The 19,141-nt window shown below is 42.4% G+C and overlaps 1 protein-coding gene across 1 annotated transcript in view; it reads right to left on the minus strand.

Annotated features, from left to right (window-relative positions):
• The window catches only part of suclg2 (succinate-CoA ligase GDP-forming subunit beta), a 112,832-nt gene that overhangs the window by 82,694 nt on the left and 10,997 nt on the right, over positions 1-19,141 (minus strand). The window contains exon 2 of the mRNA XM_069677795.1: positions 8,443-8,584. Coding sequence (XP_069533896.1) covers positions 8,443-8,584 — 142 coding nt within the window. The remainder of the gene's footprint in view (positions 1-8,442; positions 8,585-19,141) is intronic.

Genomic DNA, 19,141 nt, shown 5'->3' on the forward strand with positions numbered 1-19,141 from the left:
AGGGATTTTGAGAAGAAGTTGACCTTTGACCTTTGACCTTTGACCAAGCATTGTTGTATCCTATAAGACAGTTAAGCAGAACTACATCATGAGTGCAGGAATCACAAGTTAAAAAACTTCGTCCTTTGACCAGCACAACTAAAGACCTTCATCCTTGATTACAAGTGAAGGTTTGGGACAAATGTAAAAGTGTTCCTTCCAGTTGTTGCTGAGGTACCTTGTTCTCGAGATGGGAAAGATGTAAGGTCACAGTGACCTTGAACTTTGACCCTTGATCCCTATGTCCAAATGGACGTACATGCCAAATTTCAAGAAATTACCTTCAGGTGTTCCTGAGAACTCCTGTTCAAGGAAAAGGGACGGAGAGCGGTGGAGAACAGGAAGAAGCAATCCCTGTCCCATAACTGGTAACCCCCATATCCTTGTGGAAAGCACTGACAAGGTGCAAAATAATACACATGTGCAATTTGAATAAGAAATTTAGACAACTCTTTCAGATCATATGCCATTACTTTTTGAATGGTATTTGGACATCAGTGCTTAAAATATCTCCACCTACAGCAAACAGGTGCCCTTTCAGCTGCCATAGCCTACAAAGTCAGAGTCCTCTTAATTCTCTTACATAGAGACAGCATACTAACTAAATGCTGTGACTTAATAAAGTAAGAATACTGCATCTCTAGTGACAAATGGACCAGTCAGGATGGGGGAGAGGGGAGTGTGAGGGAAAACTTGGGTAAGATGCAAATGCCTCGCACGGATAAGGAAGTCTTCAGACGGGCTTGTGGTGATGCCAATGGTGGGGAGGAGCGTCTATGACAGATGGTGCAGGCTAGGCAGTGTTTTGGGTTAGTGAAGAAGCATATGGTACTCTCTAGATGATCTCATACACCAGCGCCAGGCCCAGTCGGAGGTGTAAATGCTTTTCTGCACTCTGCCAGAGGAAGCGGAACCGTTGATATCACCAGCAAAAATTATGTAGAGCCACGCAGCATGTGTTTTACAGTACGTTGTACCGGTGACTACAGCCTTTTACTCACACCTCAATGTTTACGTCGCTTTAATGTCTTTTAAATACCTTCCTTTTCTCACATATAATTTAACTATTGCGGAAAGACACTGAAAAAACCTAAGCCCATTTCAACGTATTGCAAACAACGTTGTAATAAAAACGCATACCTCTTCTAAACTGAAGCACAAACATCCAGGATTTTATATCCGAAAAAGTCGTGTTAGTTTTCAGAGTTGCTTTCAGAGTTACCACTGCCATGGCCCTCTATGCCACTGTGTCCTTCCACCGTGCCATTGGCTTTGAGTCTGGTTTATCCCATGTCGCTCCACACTGTTAAATGCAGTTGGTTTATCTGGGAGGCCATCCAGCAGAGGCTGCTGTGTAGGAACCTTCCTCTTCGGTGCACAATGGGAAACCAATATTCGTGGATTCCATGACAGTTGAATTCAAATTATTTTTCCAATCTGAAGGTTTGCTGGTGCATGCTTCCACTGCATTCTTCACACGCTCTCCTTGAAGAAGATGAGATCCATGCAGCTTCAGACTTCTATAGGAATGGCGATATTGGTCACAGAAGGATCCAATGTCTTTTAGAATAACACGTACTTCCATACACAGATGTGACTTAGACATCAACACTTTGATGGTTACATTTACTCGGCTAGATCCTACGGGCATTGAGTCTACATTTAATTCATGCACTGTATCTGAATCTAAGAAAGTAAAAGCCTAGCTGTCCCTGGAAAGTCTGGCACAAACATTAAGAGCAGACATGAATGATGCGGTCTAAGCCCATTTTGTGTGGAAAAATGCTAGCTTGGATCACAGGCTACAGGCGTAGAGGGGGTCTGAGCTACCACTGGGATTAAACAACTAAATGAGCAGACTGAATACAATCACTTTACACAACAACAGTGTCCTTAGCCCTGAACTACTTTTGTTTACACATGATGTGAGGCACAGTGTGAGCCTCATGGACTTGACTTCAAGAGCTCTTCAATTTCCCCCGTAGCCAACCTTTCTGGAAGAAAGCTATGGAAAGCACGGGCAGCTGAACGTTTGTGTTTTCAATGCAGGAACTGATCTTTTCCTCCCCCAGCTACATTTTAAGTGCTTTCAAGCGTGCAGACTTAGGGTGGCATCGCATGGCAGAAAATGACAGGGAAGCATTTGTTAGATGAGTAGATCTATAGATCTCCCTCCTACACCATCACAAACAAAAACACAAGCATAACTAAGTCTGCACACCTGCTTTCACATTCACACACCTACCTCATCAATGAGTTCATGGAAAGGTAGCTCGCTATTATTCAGAAAGCCAACATATCAAATTAACCATCCCTCTAATAAGCACACATGAGATTCGACAGCCATGCATAAAAACGGCTCTGTTTACACTGAATATTCATAGCGGAGTGAAATAAATTAAAAGGCTTCCTTCCTCTGTTAATTGTCATTCTGGCAGTGAAGATTGGTTAAGCACAAAGAAGTGAAAGAGAGCAGCAGAGGTAGACTGAGGTGAGAGAAGTTAGAGAAACCAATGAGACTTAAACAGAAAGACAGAGAACAAAAACATCTTTGTCGGGGGAATGTCATGAAGAAGGACAACATATTCCAAACATATACACAAACATGTTGCTCCCATTCATCAAACACACTCAACATGCAGTGAGGATAACAATCCAAAGCAATGTTTTCTTCCATCGCAGCTTTGTCAATGAGTGATTGCAGGGGGAAGGCAGGAGGCATGGCGGACATGAAGGGCTCTCGTAGCGAGGACGGGGAGGGAAAATGTGGTTTTGATTTAGAATTCAGACTGAAAATCCATCAAGATTTGCTCAACAGATGCATCTGTCAAGCAGGTGGCGACACACAAAGTGGACTGTATAATCTCATTCTCTTTGGCTGTAGCAGAGCACAGGTATTTATATATTTGTGTGTGTTTATTTGTGTGCGTGTGCATGGATGTGCATATTTGCTTCCAAGGCAAAGACGGAATCTATATTCATTACTGGACATTCTCTGATATCTGGAAAATGCTAGATAGCAAGCACGTCTTTGTGAAAACCTGGCATACACGCGTATACGGCATATATATTTATCATGTAAGTGTGTCTGTGTATGTATGATAGGGCTCACATCACTTCAGAAGTTAAGGCAACTCAGCGTAGCTATAGACCATTATTGATAAGATACAGTTTTTTGACAATGCAGAAGGGAATCAGCCAGAGAGGACAAACTGTTCCAAATCCATATACCCACATCATTTTAAAAGATAGGAACTTGAATATTGTTACCACACTGGAAGAAGTTCTTGCTTTATTTTCCAACCAGTATTACCCTCTTGCAAAACTGGAGCCAAGATGCGCACTTGCGTCATTAGATGTGTACGTATTGCTCCTTAGAGGGCTTAACATTCGTTTTGTCACTGATATGCTTGATGATGTCTCTTTACTCAAACTTTACTTATATTTCTGATTCTGCTGAAATTATGTTTTTTTAACACTTGTGTATCTCTTAGTCCTTAGTCAAAAGCACTGAGTGAAGTGTGCTGATCATTGAATTAATGTATTGTATTGAATAGGCTTTTGTGTTACTTAAAAGACGTGTTGCTAAGAGAACTTAGCAACACTGTTAAAACATCGAGAGATGGAAAAGCAAAGAGGGACAACAGCACAGTGCGACACATCTTCTGCATCACAGTGCTGGTCGAGATTCAATGCAGATGATGACAGCGCTGCGTGACTATGGCGGGTTGAAATTCCAGACGGCCTGTGAAACGATCGTCAGGGATTTCGGGGAAATTGACTCCCCGGCAAAGATTGCCAGCACAATTACAGAGTACCGAGTGTGGCTGCAGACCCTGGATTCTCGCTCCAGAACCGGATAAGAACGGCCCTGAGAAGCCGCCTCACTGAGGAAAAAGGTTAATAAGTTGCAAGTTGTCCGAATGGTTTGGATGGCTTCAACTTTGTAAAAGCCGCAGAGCAGCTCTGTTAAATGAAGCCCCACCACAAACTGACTTAAACAGCAATTTGACAAACGTGAATTTTTCTTCTTTTTTTAGACTTATATTGGCTTCTTCATGTAGCTTATTTTAAAGTTATTTCATTCAACGTTAATGAAATGCAAAGACACCTTTAGGATGATCTAATGAATCCATGCGGTCGAATTAATTAATAAGGCAGATATTGCTATTCAAAGCATGTGTCCGATAGATTTTCTATATGGCCGGCATTCTGGAATATTAACGGCCAAATTGGCCGTCAAAAAAAGTCTAGCGTAAACTTGATATAATTAATGGATGAGTTTCGGGTCATTACCATAAAACCTTGTAGCTTCATTTTTCTGACACATTTTAGGTCACATTTTGGTAAGCTTGGAAATGAAAGTGCTGCTGAAACTTTACTCTGCATGTCAGAGTAGCATCGCATTACACACATCAATTATTGACTCTGGAGAGAGACATTTACTCGTACTTTCCCCATTTACTGCTTCAGAGCATGCCACCTTTTTGGAAGCATAAAAGAGTGTTGTCTTAGCGTAGAACCAGCAAAAGAGCCGGATAAATGAAAGCCTGAGAGAGACAACCACAACATAATAACCACAACTTTGACAAGTTAACAAAAAAGGACAAGAATCTTTCATTTTTCATTTTCAAATTAAACATTAAAGCTATCTTATGTAACTTCCAGCTCTGAAAGTTTATTTTTCTAACTACAGTTTGGTGGTTGTGCTGTCACACATCATAATAATTAAAGGCTTTGCAGTGAGACGAGTGGATGTGGGTCATTGATTTTGAACAGACAGCAGAAGTAAGTGTGCCATTCTGTCCACTGTCCCAGTGGAGCACATGTGACAGAAACTTTAGACTTTTTGATAACTCCCCGCAATGCTCACACAGTATGGGGCCTTAGAAATCAAACCCTACTTTCCATGAGCCATTAGCTTTTTGTGGGTCACCCATCTGCCACAATGTAAACTCTCCCCTAAGAGTTGTCATTCAAGTTGAATGGAATCAATGGTCCATGTCGGATTCTTTTTTTAGGTGTTGATGCAGAAGGAGAAAGTTTTAAGCTTTTTGCCCTCAGCGGTAAATGAACAAATCAATCTGTGTCCACTTTAGGAGAGTTAAACCACTCGACAGTACATGAGAGGAGTGAGAGGAGTTTCTATACAGCACAGCTGCAATTGAACTGTCAACTTAACCACTTCATGGTTAAGTGAGTGTAGCAGAGAGGAGAAAGCTGGTTGGAGTGCATGGGTGTGAGTGTCTTTGTGTTTGCGTGCTTATAAGGGCTAGCTTACCCTACGCATGCTCTTTCATGCTTGACTGGTTCATTCTATTGTGTATGCAGGGAATCAGGAGCTCACAGCATGATATCAGCAGCACACAGAAATCCATTGGAGTCACTCCTGGTCAGCTCAGGCCCCCCGCACAGAGTCGTACCCTGTGTCTTCTACAGAGGAAAGCCATGAAACAGAGCTCCATCCAGAGCTGGCCTCACATCCTGCCTGCTCTTCATCCTCTGGGAGTCGGAGCTTGACAGCCTCAGTTTGCGTTTCAGCCCAACAGATCTTAACTAAAGAGGTTACTGATCTCCCCCTTTCTCTCACTCTCAATCACATTCATGTATGACCTAACATGGCCAAAGAGTGAGCCGCACACATTTTTGTGTCTCTGAAGTAATGAAGCGTCAGCGTATGCTCGCCTGGATGCTTTAATAGTTTGCCAGCAACGGTCACATGATACAAAAAAGTGTGAGAAACACACACACGCACATGGACTCGGACGCTGACCAAAGCTCAGTGCTTAAATGGAGATGAGAGGATAAAGCAGTTCTGAAGTACGCTGTGGGAATAGAGGGGTTGATTTACTAAGCCAACCGCAAATAAGTGTCAGAGCTGCAAAAATCTGCGTTGGCGCATATTTTCAATTTAGCTGGGAACTTACTAACACTCAAGATGTAAGCGGTCACAGCCTCAGTCGAGTTAATCCGAACGCACTGCTGCTAATTAAGACCTGATTTAGCATGTGTCTCGTCCAGTTCGGGGAAGCAATGGAGCGCACCGGAAAGTGCAAGTTCCCTGCTACTGAGCTTGAAATATCGGTTGAAGAAACCAGTAAGATATTTCTTAACTGCAGTCATGCAATAACCTCTAAAACAGTGGATAATCTGCGATGATGAATCACTTTCAGACAGTATTGGTGTGAAGTTGCTTTCCCTCTGCAAACAAAGTTTTTGCAGTCCTATATAGAAATTTCCCAATATAAATTCTACAGTTACCCAAACATGCTTTTTTTATTTCAGCTGCAATGACAACATTTCCGTGCTTTGTAAGACATATGGGAAATTATCAGACTGTTAGTGTCTGAAAGAACTGCAAATCCTACAGACCCTTTAGTCCGGCCTGTGTATTATTCAGCCGTCTGTTCCCCTCTAACTCCTTCACCCTGAGTGCTCCTTCTCTCCATTTCTTCTCCTATCAAGGAATATAGGTACTGTCTTGAAATATATAATCTTACACCTATTCAGTTTATCTTGTCTGCATTGTAACCAGGGCCACTGAAAGCAGCACCCCAGGCGCTGGAGCCCAGAGGCAGCGGTAAGAAGACTGGCACCTCGCTGGCTGACAACCAACCTGGGTGCATTATCAGAGAGTCGCTGCTGTAGTTGGAGAGGACACTGAATAAAATATAAAGCTGCTGAGGGTGGAAACACACACCGCATGTGTTGTGTAGACTGGTGTGTGGGGAGGGAAAAAAAGTAGCAAATGTAAGGGATTTGTATGTGTGGGAGCATACAAATGTGTGTTAAATCTTCTTGTTCAGACAAGGACAATGTAGTTATTTAGAGTAAAATTGGACTCTTAGTCACTTCCTTGGCTTTGTATGGGTGTGTGGGGGCAATAATCCAAACTGTAACCAAGGATTAAACATACATAAATAAACGTGAGAAAGTGAACATGCGAGGTTGTGAAAGAAATTAGCGCGATTAGTGCATGATGAAAAACCGAGCAGGCACAACCGTTAAACTAAAAAACACATGAGCAAGCAGCATGAAGACGCGATTAAAGTTGATAAAACTTCAACCCTGATTAGACACGCTCCGATGCACGTCCTGTAGCAGGGCCAAGGAGCTGTACAGCACGGATAGGACTGTTAGGTTTCACAGTGTATAGCCTTATAAATATACAAAATGTGTACAAATCACAGTTTACAAAACTCTACAACTAAAGGTATAATAAGTAGGATTTTTCTAGAAAAATAAAATATAGAATTTTACATATATAATATAATATAAATCATCACTTATGGGCCTCTATACATGTGTGTTGGTGAGTGTGTGTGCAGACCCTTGTGAGACCCTTCCCTCTGCATCTATTCTGTTGTTTTGCTTTGCACGGGACGTTTTCAGGAGGAGTGCTGTTGTGGTTCCCTGAGCCAATCACAGCGTATAGGTGAGTGTGGGAGTGGTTCAAATTAGCAGCTGGGCCCCATTCAGACCGGCGAACATGGCGAAAGAGCCGTGCAGGGCAATGCAGAGAGGGCATGACGAATGTGTTGCTGACAAAATGCAAGGAAACATCCTTCTTATCATACCTTTATGAAAAACTTAAGCAATGACATAATGACAACATAAGAATGCCTGTGCAGGGAAGTTGCTGCAACAATGCTTCAGCCAGTATATTCTCCTCCTACTACTGCCCACTGCCCATTCCGTCACCCCGGGTTGCCAGATATGAAACAAATTGGCGCACAGGACTCATTGCTTGTCATTGTCAAAGTCTTGCGCTCAAGTAGGTTCAGTGTCCTTAACCTGGCAACCCACATGAGCTTCATGTTGTACTAAGCGTAGCTCTGTTTGGGAATAGCCGAGTGCGTGAGTGTGGGTGGTGGAGCAAGTGAGTGAGAGAGACAGGAAGTGAGTGTGTGCACATGAGTTGCAAGAGTGAATAGGGATCGGAGCGGATCAGCGGAGAGTTGTATCAGTAAGAGAAAATAACAAGAATGTACGGTAAGGCTGTGTGTGTAATAAAGCTACGTACTCCTCATGACTGAAGCAGCACTCCCGTGTCGCTTCCTGCTCACTGCTGTGTGTGTGAAGTGACGGGAGTTAGCCCCGACGCTAGCGGCAGCTTCGGCCCTGGGGCAGACCGATAAGTCTCCCCTGTGCTTTCCTACCACAGTCTGAAGCAGGAAAGGCTAACATTGGAATCTGGGGAGGAGGGGGCTGGGGGAAACAATGCTCTTAGGTATTTTGAATTTGGACTGCAGTACCCTTTTTAGACGCTAGCTGTCAATGTCACATATTGTTCCTTTAAACAGTCTGTTGCTGGAGCAAAATGCACCACAAATAAATGGTGACTAGCATAGTCCTTCTCTGTAGTTGAGTCGACAGAGGTGAACAGCACGGCTCTCTACTCACTGAGTCTCTTTGCCGCCTCCAGCGCCTCAGAAGCTGTGTCGGCCACGTAAAAGCGCTGGACAGCCACGCCACTCTCTTGCATCAGCTTCTTGCTCTGGTACTCCTGCAGATTCAGCCATCTCCTGGGACTCAACCAGGTGCACTGGATTGGGAGAGAGAGGAAGAGGAGTGAGTTAGTGGGTGACTTGTAAGTGAAAGATAGTTAGGCACACATCTCATGGGCTCCATCTTCCTAATGATAACAGTTTTCCTTTTCGGCTAGACATCTCTCCAAGCCTGTGCTCTCTCTGCTGCAGTTGTTTACATTATACAACACCAAAACATGTCTTCCACAGAGTCGACATCCTTTCTCTTCTTCCCCCTCCCTACTATCTCTCTCTCCTTTCACTGTAATGAGGCGGGCAGCCGGGCCTAAGCTGCAGGACAGGTCTGGAGCTGTTTGCTCCATCACCAGACGCAGGCCCTGTCAGCTCCAGCTGTTGTTGCTATTAAAAGGAAATTGGCTTTTTAATGTGACGGGGAGACACAGGCTGTATCCCCCCCTTGCAATCCTTCTACACTAGCACACACTACTGTGCACATGGGTGTGTATGTGTGTGTTTCTGTGCACACATTGGTATGTGTGAATTCATATGTTTTCACAGGAAAGGTCTTCCGGGAGTCGTTAACGAGAGAAAGACGTCAAGGTAAATGGAAAATAAAGATTGTGAGATAATTATAGTTCGGAATGTAAATGATGCTTTAGTGTGTGTGTGTTTCCTCACCCAGTAACGTGATTAAACTAGCATAACATAAGAGCAGCGAGTCAGTTAAATGGTTATTCCATGTTACTCTGTAAGACATCAGTTATGTAGGGACGCTTGCACATAAAGGGCCTGTGTGTACAGTATAATGCAGGAGATTATGACATCCTGTGATACGGTTATGGTTTTATATTATCTTGTGCTCCTTGACATTTAACACAATTATTGTATACGACCGGAACATCGTTAATAATACATCACAATACAACTTCAATGCAGAAAAATCAAATGCTCCATCACACCAGCTTGATCTTAAGTCTGCACGGTCGATATTCTGCTCTAACCAACAATCTCCAGTTTTTCAAAAGAAGCAGGCGGCAGCTTCAGGTCGGTTCTGTGCCCAACAGCGGGGAAAAAACATCTCTGTGAGGACAAACACAGAACATTAAATATGGCGACTGCATAAAGCAGCGCACCACACCTTGAAATTGAATCTGCGTCCTTCTAAACTGACTAAAATTATAGCAGTCAAGTGTAATTATTTTGAAAGAGATGAAACATATCGACATGATAGAAAGAAAAAAGTGGCACTTGGAACCTGAGTACTACTATCAAGAGTCTGTTATTGTGAGGGAAAATGAAACTAGTTGTTATAGAATAATATCACATGTAAAAACAGTCAATATTTAGAGACAAAGATCACACTTTTTTCAATATGCAGAGGGGTGATTATTATTATAAAAGATATTTGAAGACATATTGGAAGTGGCTAAATGAATATCAGTGCCTCAAAGTCATAGCAAAGAATGCTACAGGTGCATAAAGTCATACACCACCTACCACGGTAGGGCTGGCTTGGCTGCAATATATGATGTCTCTGTTTAGATGTCATCACTAAAGTGCACTTTTTAAACCAACATTTGGATGTTGAGGCAACAAGAGAAAGACAACTTTAAACCTTGGTCTGTGTGCATGAATATCCATGTGTTGACAGCTCTGTGACACTCGTTTTTTTCCCTGTCATTTTCCCTTGTTTAGCGAAGGAGAATAGTTCTTGACTTCTGCTAATGTTACCCACTGCGGATAAAGCTGGAGCTGCTGCTTCACTGACGTGGTCTATGGCAATAAATGGAATGCAACTTACTAATGCTAATAACCGAATCCAGCTAACAACAGTGACTGAATAACTACAGGTTTATTTAAAAGAACCATGCGTTTTAACTGCATTTTTAGTTCGGCTAATCCCATAGCCATCAGACCCACCTGGACTCGGAGGCTGCACTGAGGACGTACTAGCAGCGACGCTATCAATGGTGTTAGCATTAGCCGCTTTGCTAAAGCAGTCAAACACACTGCACTGCTTCAGATTTATAGAATGTTTAATGTGTTTCGTGAGGTTGCTGATGTTACCCACTTAAGACGCAGCTACCTGTTTACATACATTGCACAAAGCTGCACCAGAGTTAAATTTGGTAAAGTGAGCCCAAACTTTTCGACGCTTTGCTCTGTCCGCTATATAGTCCTACTAGACTTTCTCCAGCATGCGACCACAACAATGCAATGTCACTGCCTGATGCTGACGTCTTCATCATCACAAGGGGATGGATGCCAGCTATGTTAGGATAAAACAACTGAAATAAAGCGACATTAAATAAGACGGAATGTTAACGTTAAATATTGATAGGAGCACCGTTTGTCCATGAGCTTATCGGTACTTTCGGTACAGACCAATCACGTACCGGTGCCAAAACATACTGTTTCTCTATTTTTTGTATGCCCAATATTCAGCCTGGGATCTGGACACTTGGATTTATGGTTGAACATCCCCTACAATGTTTTTATATGTTTTTTTTTATTAACCTATAAAGCCCCTTTCACACAAACACTTCACTCCTTAGAATTTTGTGACATTGTTCGGCTGGGCTGCATGTGTGAACGCAAATTGCTGAATATTTCACCGCGACTTTTCCCGCCAGCCACCTTGTAAAATGTCTGCAGGAATTCAGGGTGAGCCAAAGTGAACTCATGAGGTAATAGTCAGGAACATTCAGTGCTTGCGAGTGGGTGGAGTGGTGACGTTTACATCATGCGACCGGTGCAAGGAGCATTTACAAGAGGACAACAGCAAAGATGTCTGCAGTTGGAGAGATGAAGAGATTCGGGAGTTTCTGGCTGGGAGGGCCAACATCGAAATTGTTCGCCAGTTATGGGAACTTCCTGGCGTAACCTTCTTTTTATGTCATTGTCAGGAGTGCATGTGTGAAATTGGCTTGAGCTGTTTTCCTGTGTGAATTATATATAAAGGCTTAGAAAGTTAAAAAAAAAAAAGGGTGCCTTTCATGTGTTTATAAGTAACACATGAACACGTGCCTGCATGTGTAAAAGCACACTGTACCAACCAAGATGTTCCTGTGGACTTCTGTGTGCATGCACTATGTGTTCTTTTTTTAAGCTGCGTGTGCATTCGGCTTAGAGAGGCCACTCTGTGCTTTTGAAAGACGTCGATCACTTTATCATTCATGACGGGAAGAGAACAGGCACAGAGGAGAGGGAGTGTATTTGTCCAACATCGCTCAACCATTAAGTATTTAAGGAAGTCACATTTAGCTCCCACTAACCCGTAATGGTTATTAGAGATTAAAGGCTAATGAGCCAACAGGGTCACTCCAATAGGCAACAGCCGAGCCAAACATTTTTTTAATCTACAACTAAGCGCAATTATCAATGGGCCTCAACTGGAAACAAAGCCACATGACTGGTGATTCACAATCCAGGCCAAAAGCGCCCCTCTCCGTGCCACAGCACACTGTATTAGCATGCTTTCTCCATTCCAAATCTCGTGAGAGGCTGCTGGGAGACGTCATTAGAGCCAAAATGGGTTGTTTTCTCGGAGAACAGTACATGTTGATCCGTATTGGCCTCTTCTCTCGCATAACTGAATACAGTAATGAGGGGCATCTGCGGGTCACCTCTGCAGTCTCGTCTGCGATGCCACACTATTCATATGTTTCAGTTATGGCGGTTTCAGTGTGTGGCGCTATGCTTTCAATTCTCTCCCCGCAGCACTCTGTGACAACCAGTATTGATGATGCGACTCTCACTGGAGTCTGGAGGGGTTCAAAGGCAGGGCGAGAAATGGACTGCATTAAGATCTGCATAGCAATATGATCTACAAAAGAATCAATGTGGGGGGAAATATTTATAGGAAATCTTGGGACAGAATTTAGGGAAAAGTGAAATAGATTTAGACAATATGGATCCGTCTGTTTCTGCCGTTTGTTAAACAAAACTTTACTCTTTTTCCGCCTGTCGCTCATTCCTACATGTCCACTTAAGCGGAACGTATCCCACAGCCTTAACAAGCCGAGCTGCAGAACAAGTTTTCTCTGTTTTGTGGACTCATTTGACTGCTGTCAGGTACCTGCAGGGCCTCCTCTCTTTAACATCCACTTCCCCTGCCATTTAAACTGTTTGCCTTGGGAGGATCAGCCCTGCTGCCTGGGTGCATGTCTCCATCTGTCAGACTATCTTTCGGACAACACGTCTCTAAGCTCAATGCGGACACGCTGGTGGTTACATCAGCGACACCACACCCCACAGTCGTCCTCCACTCAGAGTTTTAGCGTTATGAAACTTAAAGGCAACTTAATGTTAGAGACACCAATCCAGCAGTGACAACATATTATCATCGTCACTTTTGGCTTCACTTTGAGAGAAACAGAGAGGGGTTCAAGATTACATTAGCAGCATAAATCCCCCTGCTGGCTGCCACCAACTCATGCATCACTAATTGTATCCAACAATTATTTATAACAAGGCTTGGATATATTATTGTGATTTAAGCACAGAGTTAGAAAGAAACTCTCAAAAGTACTAACAGTTTGGTAAGTTGTAGAAGTAAAACTATTTTAGCCAAAACAAAAAAGTCCTGGTTAGTTTGAAAATACAGAAAACTTTTGTACCTCTGAGACGGAGGAACCCTGTTTTATTATACAAGCTGTGAATACACAGGAGGCTGTCCTAAAAGCACTGGTAAATGACAATAATGTAACCTGAAAGCCACCTTTATCTAAAAGGAACATATCTCAAATCTAACCAAAAACACAGGCACACCTCTGTAAAAAAAATAGATGCTAGGCTTCCCAAATCAGCTAACAAGGAAGCTTAAACCGATCGGCTGCTCATCAATTAAAAGGCTCCTCTGTCCCCATGAACATGGAAGCGTGAGGATGAGGAGGAAAAGAGCGATGCGGGTTTCTCAAAATAACAGCAGCTTACAGGAAGGAAGTCATGTCGGGCTGCAGGTGTCCCTCCAGGCGCTGCCAGTTACCTGGGGCAAAACACCAGAGAATAGAAAGGAACCTGGAGCACTTTCTAGAATGTACCAGAGTCATTGACAGCTTGCATTAAAGATGGGCTCTTACTTTACACTCTAATAACAGCACACCTGGATATGCAGCTCGGATTAACTTGTCATCCAGTGATGTATAAGGCCTCCAACTTTCAAATGAAGTTTAGTTTGTTTTGAGCCTTCACCTCCGATCTATCACCTGAAATAAGTTAAACATTAGTTCACAGCTTTGGAGAAGCCATTAGCAGCTGAGTTAGTGATGCACTAAATACAAAGAACAATGAGAGTTTTTACGTGCAGGTACTATAAGGCTGCAAAATCTGTATGAGACTGCAAAGCTATTGTCAAACTATGCTAACAGGTATAGACTACAATGTGAATGCATTGTGGATGCTGGATGCAGTGATAAATTCTAATTGATTATTTTTTAATACACCACAACAACCCAAGAATGTGTAGTCAACATATTTAAGGCATGTAATTGTTCTTTCTCTATGTTCAAGGTGCATAAAATAGCACTTAGCTGAAGTGACACATTTGCTCCTTTGTTTGTGAAATAGTATATCATTATACCTATTGGACTGCAAAAACAAACATGGCTGATAATGATAATATACGAGTGATAAGGTGGTGATGTTCATGAACTAGCAACCCTAACTTATTGTTGCTAACAGCATCAAATGATTAGCCCTAAATATTGTTAAGTTATAAATAAATTTGTTGAAAAATTAAAGATGACTCGTGAATGATTAGTTGTTAACTCTTTGAACTTCACCTGTGTGTAATCGCCGAGTCCTGTGTGAGTATCGTATCCTTCATGGTGCTCTGGTGATGGCTTGTTGCCAAAATCTCAGCAATAATTATGCTGTGAAATGGAACAGCAATTTTCAGCAATTGCAGGTATTCTTGACTGCTTGAGATTCATAATTAAAAAGACAAAATGAGGCTTCATATTACTTTAGCAGCTTTTTAAAATCTGTCATGGCAAAGCCAAGCAATGGTGTAAAAGAACCTGCACGCAGGCACATCTGGCTCGACACCATCAGGGGGCGTGTAAAACAGGAGGCAACCTGTTGCTTTACCTGCCAACACGTTCTGAGAGAGATGCTCTCATTATTTATAAAAATAGAACGATGTAACAAGCTGCTTCTTTAGTTAAAAGAGATTTTTCTCAAAATATCATTAAAAAGTAGTGAAATATTATAGATTCATTATCAAGGTGCAGGTAATGAGGAGATATTTCCGGCACAGAGTCTCTGAGGGGAAAGGCCTGTTTCTCTTTTGAATTGACAACATATGGCGAGTGAGCTGAAGTGAATTATCACAAAAATGATTAACAACTCTGCTGAAATAAAGGCACAAAATGCCTTAAAATAAAGTCTGCTGTTCTCTGATAAAAAGTCAATGGTACCACCTAGGGATGCACCGCTATCGCTACCAGTATCGGGTATCGGAGCTCAAGTACTGAGCTACGACGAGTACCGCACCTGAAAACCACTTTACAGCTCGACGTTAGCCTCCCGTTAGTTGAGCAGGTAGGCGGAGAAGCAAGGTTGAGTGTTAAAATGTCAGCAACAGTTGCAGTCACCTCATTATGTCTATTTACTTTGTTACAGTCAGAAAGTGAGGAACATCTGATGAAAATGAAACATGTTTTTAAAGTCATTATGAGAACGTTAATGATATTATTAAATACTCATACCAGCACTCGGTATCGGCAAGTACCCAAATGTAAGTGTAAAAGTGGTATCGGTGCATCCCTAGTACCACCTGTAGACATAAATATGTAAGGAGAAACATCTAACCCCAGAGTCCCAAATTCACTGACAGTGATTTGAAGTTTAGGATTAAAATTTGTAGAACCTCGATACAACTTTCAAAAGTAAAATAAATCCACTTTCAGAACCTGAGTTGGAGCTAGCCCAGTGGAGTTAATTGTTATACAGTCTTGTTTTGTGATGAGAAATTATTTTGAATCTGCTATAGTTCTAAGTTGGACATTTGGCTGAGGCTCATGGGTACCAAAGTAAGTAAGTAACTAAGTAAGCCATTTCTCGTACTGGACTACGCAAAAGCAAAGATTATGCAATAAAAAGGAAGAACATAAACCTAACATAAATGCAGGAACAAAATAACACCAAAAGACTAACTTGAATACAGGAATTTACAGTGTTATTCGATACTTCCTCCATCCATCAGCTCTGCCAATTGTGCAACTCTGTACTTTCAGAATTATAGCACAGATCAAGGTTCCTTCTGTTAAACACATTCCTCCGAAATCCCCTCAAGAAAAATCTTGACCTACACGGCTTCAGTCACTCCTTGTCATGCTTAATGCTACCAGATCTACATGTCATGATACTACTGAGGTCTTGACACGTAAGGAATAATGTGAGTGCTACAAGTCCGCCCTGGAAGAAAGCAGTAACTGGCTGGCAGTGTGGCAGCGAGGCAGGCAGGCACGCCGGCAGCTGGCCTGCCGTCCCTTGAGACACTCTTTCTACAGTAATTATCATCAGCAGCACTCCAGAGACAATCCTGCCCAGTCCTTCTACCTAACTACTGCTCTACTTATCCTTAATATACACACACACACACACACAAAAGGAGGACGAGCACAGACATACATTGGATGTAGTGGTGAAGACACACTATGGCACAAACAAAGTTGTATGCTCTGACATGGGCCCAAATGGCATAAATATTTACAGCAGATTCCCATACACACAAAAGCACTCAGGAAGTTTCTCCTGAATGCTTCCAAGTGACAAGAAGTGGGGCGCCGTCTGAAGAGAGAGTCGGAGTGGTGAAAAAAACTGCAATATTCTCTATTAATGCATGTAGATGGGAAGAAACAAGGCAAAATACTTTAAAGGAGCATTCTGCAAATAAAAAAAAAAGATAAGCTCTGACAAGGCACTTGGCTCACCGTCAAAACACCCGAGGCAGGTTCCCAAAAAATACCCCAAAACTTGCCCCTTTCTCTCCCTTTAGGGCAGACATGCATGCATTTCTAGGAGCCATGATTCTTCACATGGAGACATTCAATATTAAGGTGACACCCTCCAATAATAACCCATCATGTTTTACACCCGTGTGACCGCATTTGACTTTTGATGCACAGGCGCGGCACAAACCTTTGCAACAAAATCTAAATGAGGCAGAGCAGAAAGGAGCTGAAGTCGTGTCAGGAAGCACTTATTCCGTGAAAGAATTTTGCTTTCAGCGGGCTTGCAGCAAGAGTCTTGACATTCAGGGAGTGATCACAAAATGCCACGTACGCTGTAGCAGATGAGGATACTAACTTTTTCTTTCTTTCCTTCCTTCTTTCTTCCTTGGAAATGGCTTTTTGTTTAAAGCCAAAACCAAAAGGTACGACTTCTTAATGGTGTTTTTGATTGATGTTTTGATCAAAGAGTGTAACTTTGAGGATACTCGCACAGTAAAGTGCAGCCCTGAGCGAGTTTCAAGGCAAGTCCATCCAAATTATAACCTGTTGTGTGAGGTCGTCTGAGGTCAGAGCTGGTTAACAAGAATATTTGGAGAAATAAAGCAAAGTGTTGTGCATTTAATCTATCTCAAAATGAGGTAACACAATGGTGATTGAGCCTATGGCCAACTGATGAAAGCCATGCAGTACTGGGTGCGGTGGCGACTTTCGCGGAATAAATCACAAGTGGCACCCAGTTTTCACGTTTGACACATTCTCCATCACCCAGCAGTGGTTGGTCTGCCAGAGAGGGTAGGCTGAGCTAAGCTGCTGCTCTTCCAGTCTCTGCAAGTATAGCGAGTAAACAGTAATCTACTATGGCTGAACAAACAAAGAAAAGATCGATGCCTACAGATACAACTTCAAAAATGAGTGAAAATCCACTCAGATGAAGGCTAACAGTCTAAAAAAGATAGCGACCGTCAGTGAGGAAAATCAAGAGTTACAACTGTTTGAACCGGAGCAGCCATAGATGTCATATGCCACACTGTTTGGATATCTAGCAAGTGTGCTCCCGCAATTACCGTTTATCGCCATAGGTGCCGCCAAAAGATTACAACTTTAAGGTTGCATGTCCACTAATGGCGCTTTTTGCGCTGGCAGGGCCTTTTTCTATTTAAAACCAATGCAGCTCGGCGTTTTTCAGCGCTCAGCTGTTTTAAATTCCACTGTATGCTTAATAATTGCTTTCATTAAAGGAAATTTTCCCGAACTACCGAGGAAAGCGAAAGTGCTGTCAGACAACTTTCGTAACCTAGCAACAACCGTGAATGCTGCCAGCGCAAAAAGCGGTGACACGCAGCCTAAGATCTCCAAATCATAAATTATAGACTATTTATTTATGTTAGAAAATAGTAGTTTGAAGATACAGAAGATGCAATAATATTTTGTATTCTTCGTAATTCATGTGACCTTTGAAATTTGCAGTGTGTCAAACTCTGTTGAAGTGCTTTCTTGACATAATAAAAAATATGTTGGATAAAACAGGTTAAAAAAAAGTTAACTAGCTAGGTATGGAGATGACTGGTATATTTTCTGACGCTCCCTCATGCAGGAACTTTCTGTAAAAATGCTACCTGAAAAAATAATGTTGAAATGATCTCATAAACTATGTGGTGTAAAAATACTGTGACAAATGCAAAGAGAAAGGAAGAAAAGTTTCTACACAAACCTTCAGACAAAAACTCGGAGACCTTTCCTTAAATCTAAATTGTGTTGACATTTAGTAAAACAAAAGAACAAAGGAAGCCTTGGAACATTAAAATGTGCTGAATAAACTATGTCACCATACAGCAGCACTCTTCACAGAGCACTCAGCGTGGCTCGCCCTCACACAAAGACACGGAGAGGGCAGACAGCGCTACGGCACCAGCTGCATCAGACTGCCAAGTCCTTGTGGCAGCTGCACGGGTCCACGAGTGGCATTGAAGGACAGATTCTCGGTAAAGTCAACGCTATTCCCAAAACAGTTCTCTGGATGGTCCATATGGTATTCAGCACAGCATCATGCTACATCAGGACTCCTCTTAAGAGGCACGAGATTGTTGAGAGCAGCATGCACAATGTCAAAGCACACTTGTTGTGAGAAGTGTCATCACATTGAGGGGACGTCTGATCCTGACACTTTGGAAAGTCATTTCAAGACATTCCACTACTTTGTCGTTTGTCCTTCAGTTCAACTTAAGGAGTCAATATCCTAGGGCTAATTTAAAGCAGTCGTCTTTATCACTATGAGAGAGAGGAACAATGTCAAAAAGTCACCATCTGACAGAACCGTTCTGGCTCCCTCGGAAATTTATTAGAGCCATAAGCTTTAATTTACAGGGGAAGGTTACAAAGCAGGCGATCACCTCTGATCAGGCCCATAAACAGCAGCCAGTCAATGCAGCGCTGCTCGTTAATCTGCCACTCAAAAACTCAAAGGGTTGACATCGTAGGTCAAAAAACGCATTTGTTTCTCGAGTGGTAGTGCAGGCAGACAGGATCCAGCCAACAGTCAGTATAGATGTGATTCTGAACCTGCAGTTGGTCACACTAACGTAACATTATATCTGAACACAGGCTATTTATCAAAGGCAGGACATCAGCACTGTGGTTAAAACAAGACAATGTTAT

This window comes from Semicossyphus pulcher, unplaced genomic scaffold (genome assembly GCF_022749685.1).
Source record: "Semicossyphus pulcher isolate SPU_LCO1_2020_fin unplaced genomic scaffold, fSemPul1.0.p SCAF_3, whole genome shotgun sequence".
Taxonomy (NCBI): domain Eukaryota; kingdom Metazoa; phylum Chordata; class Actinopteri; order Labriformes; family Labridae; genus Semicossyphus; species Semicossyphus pulcher.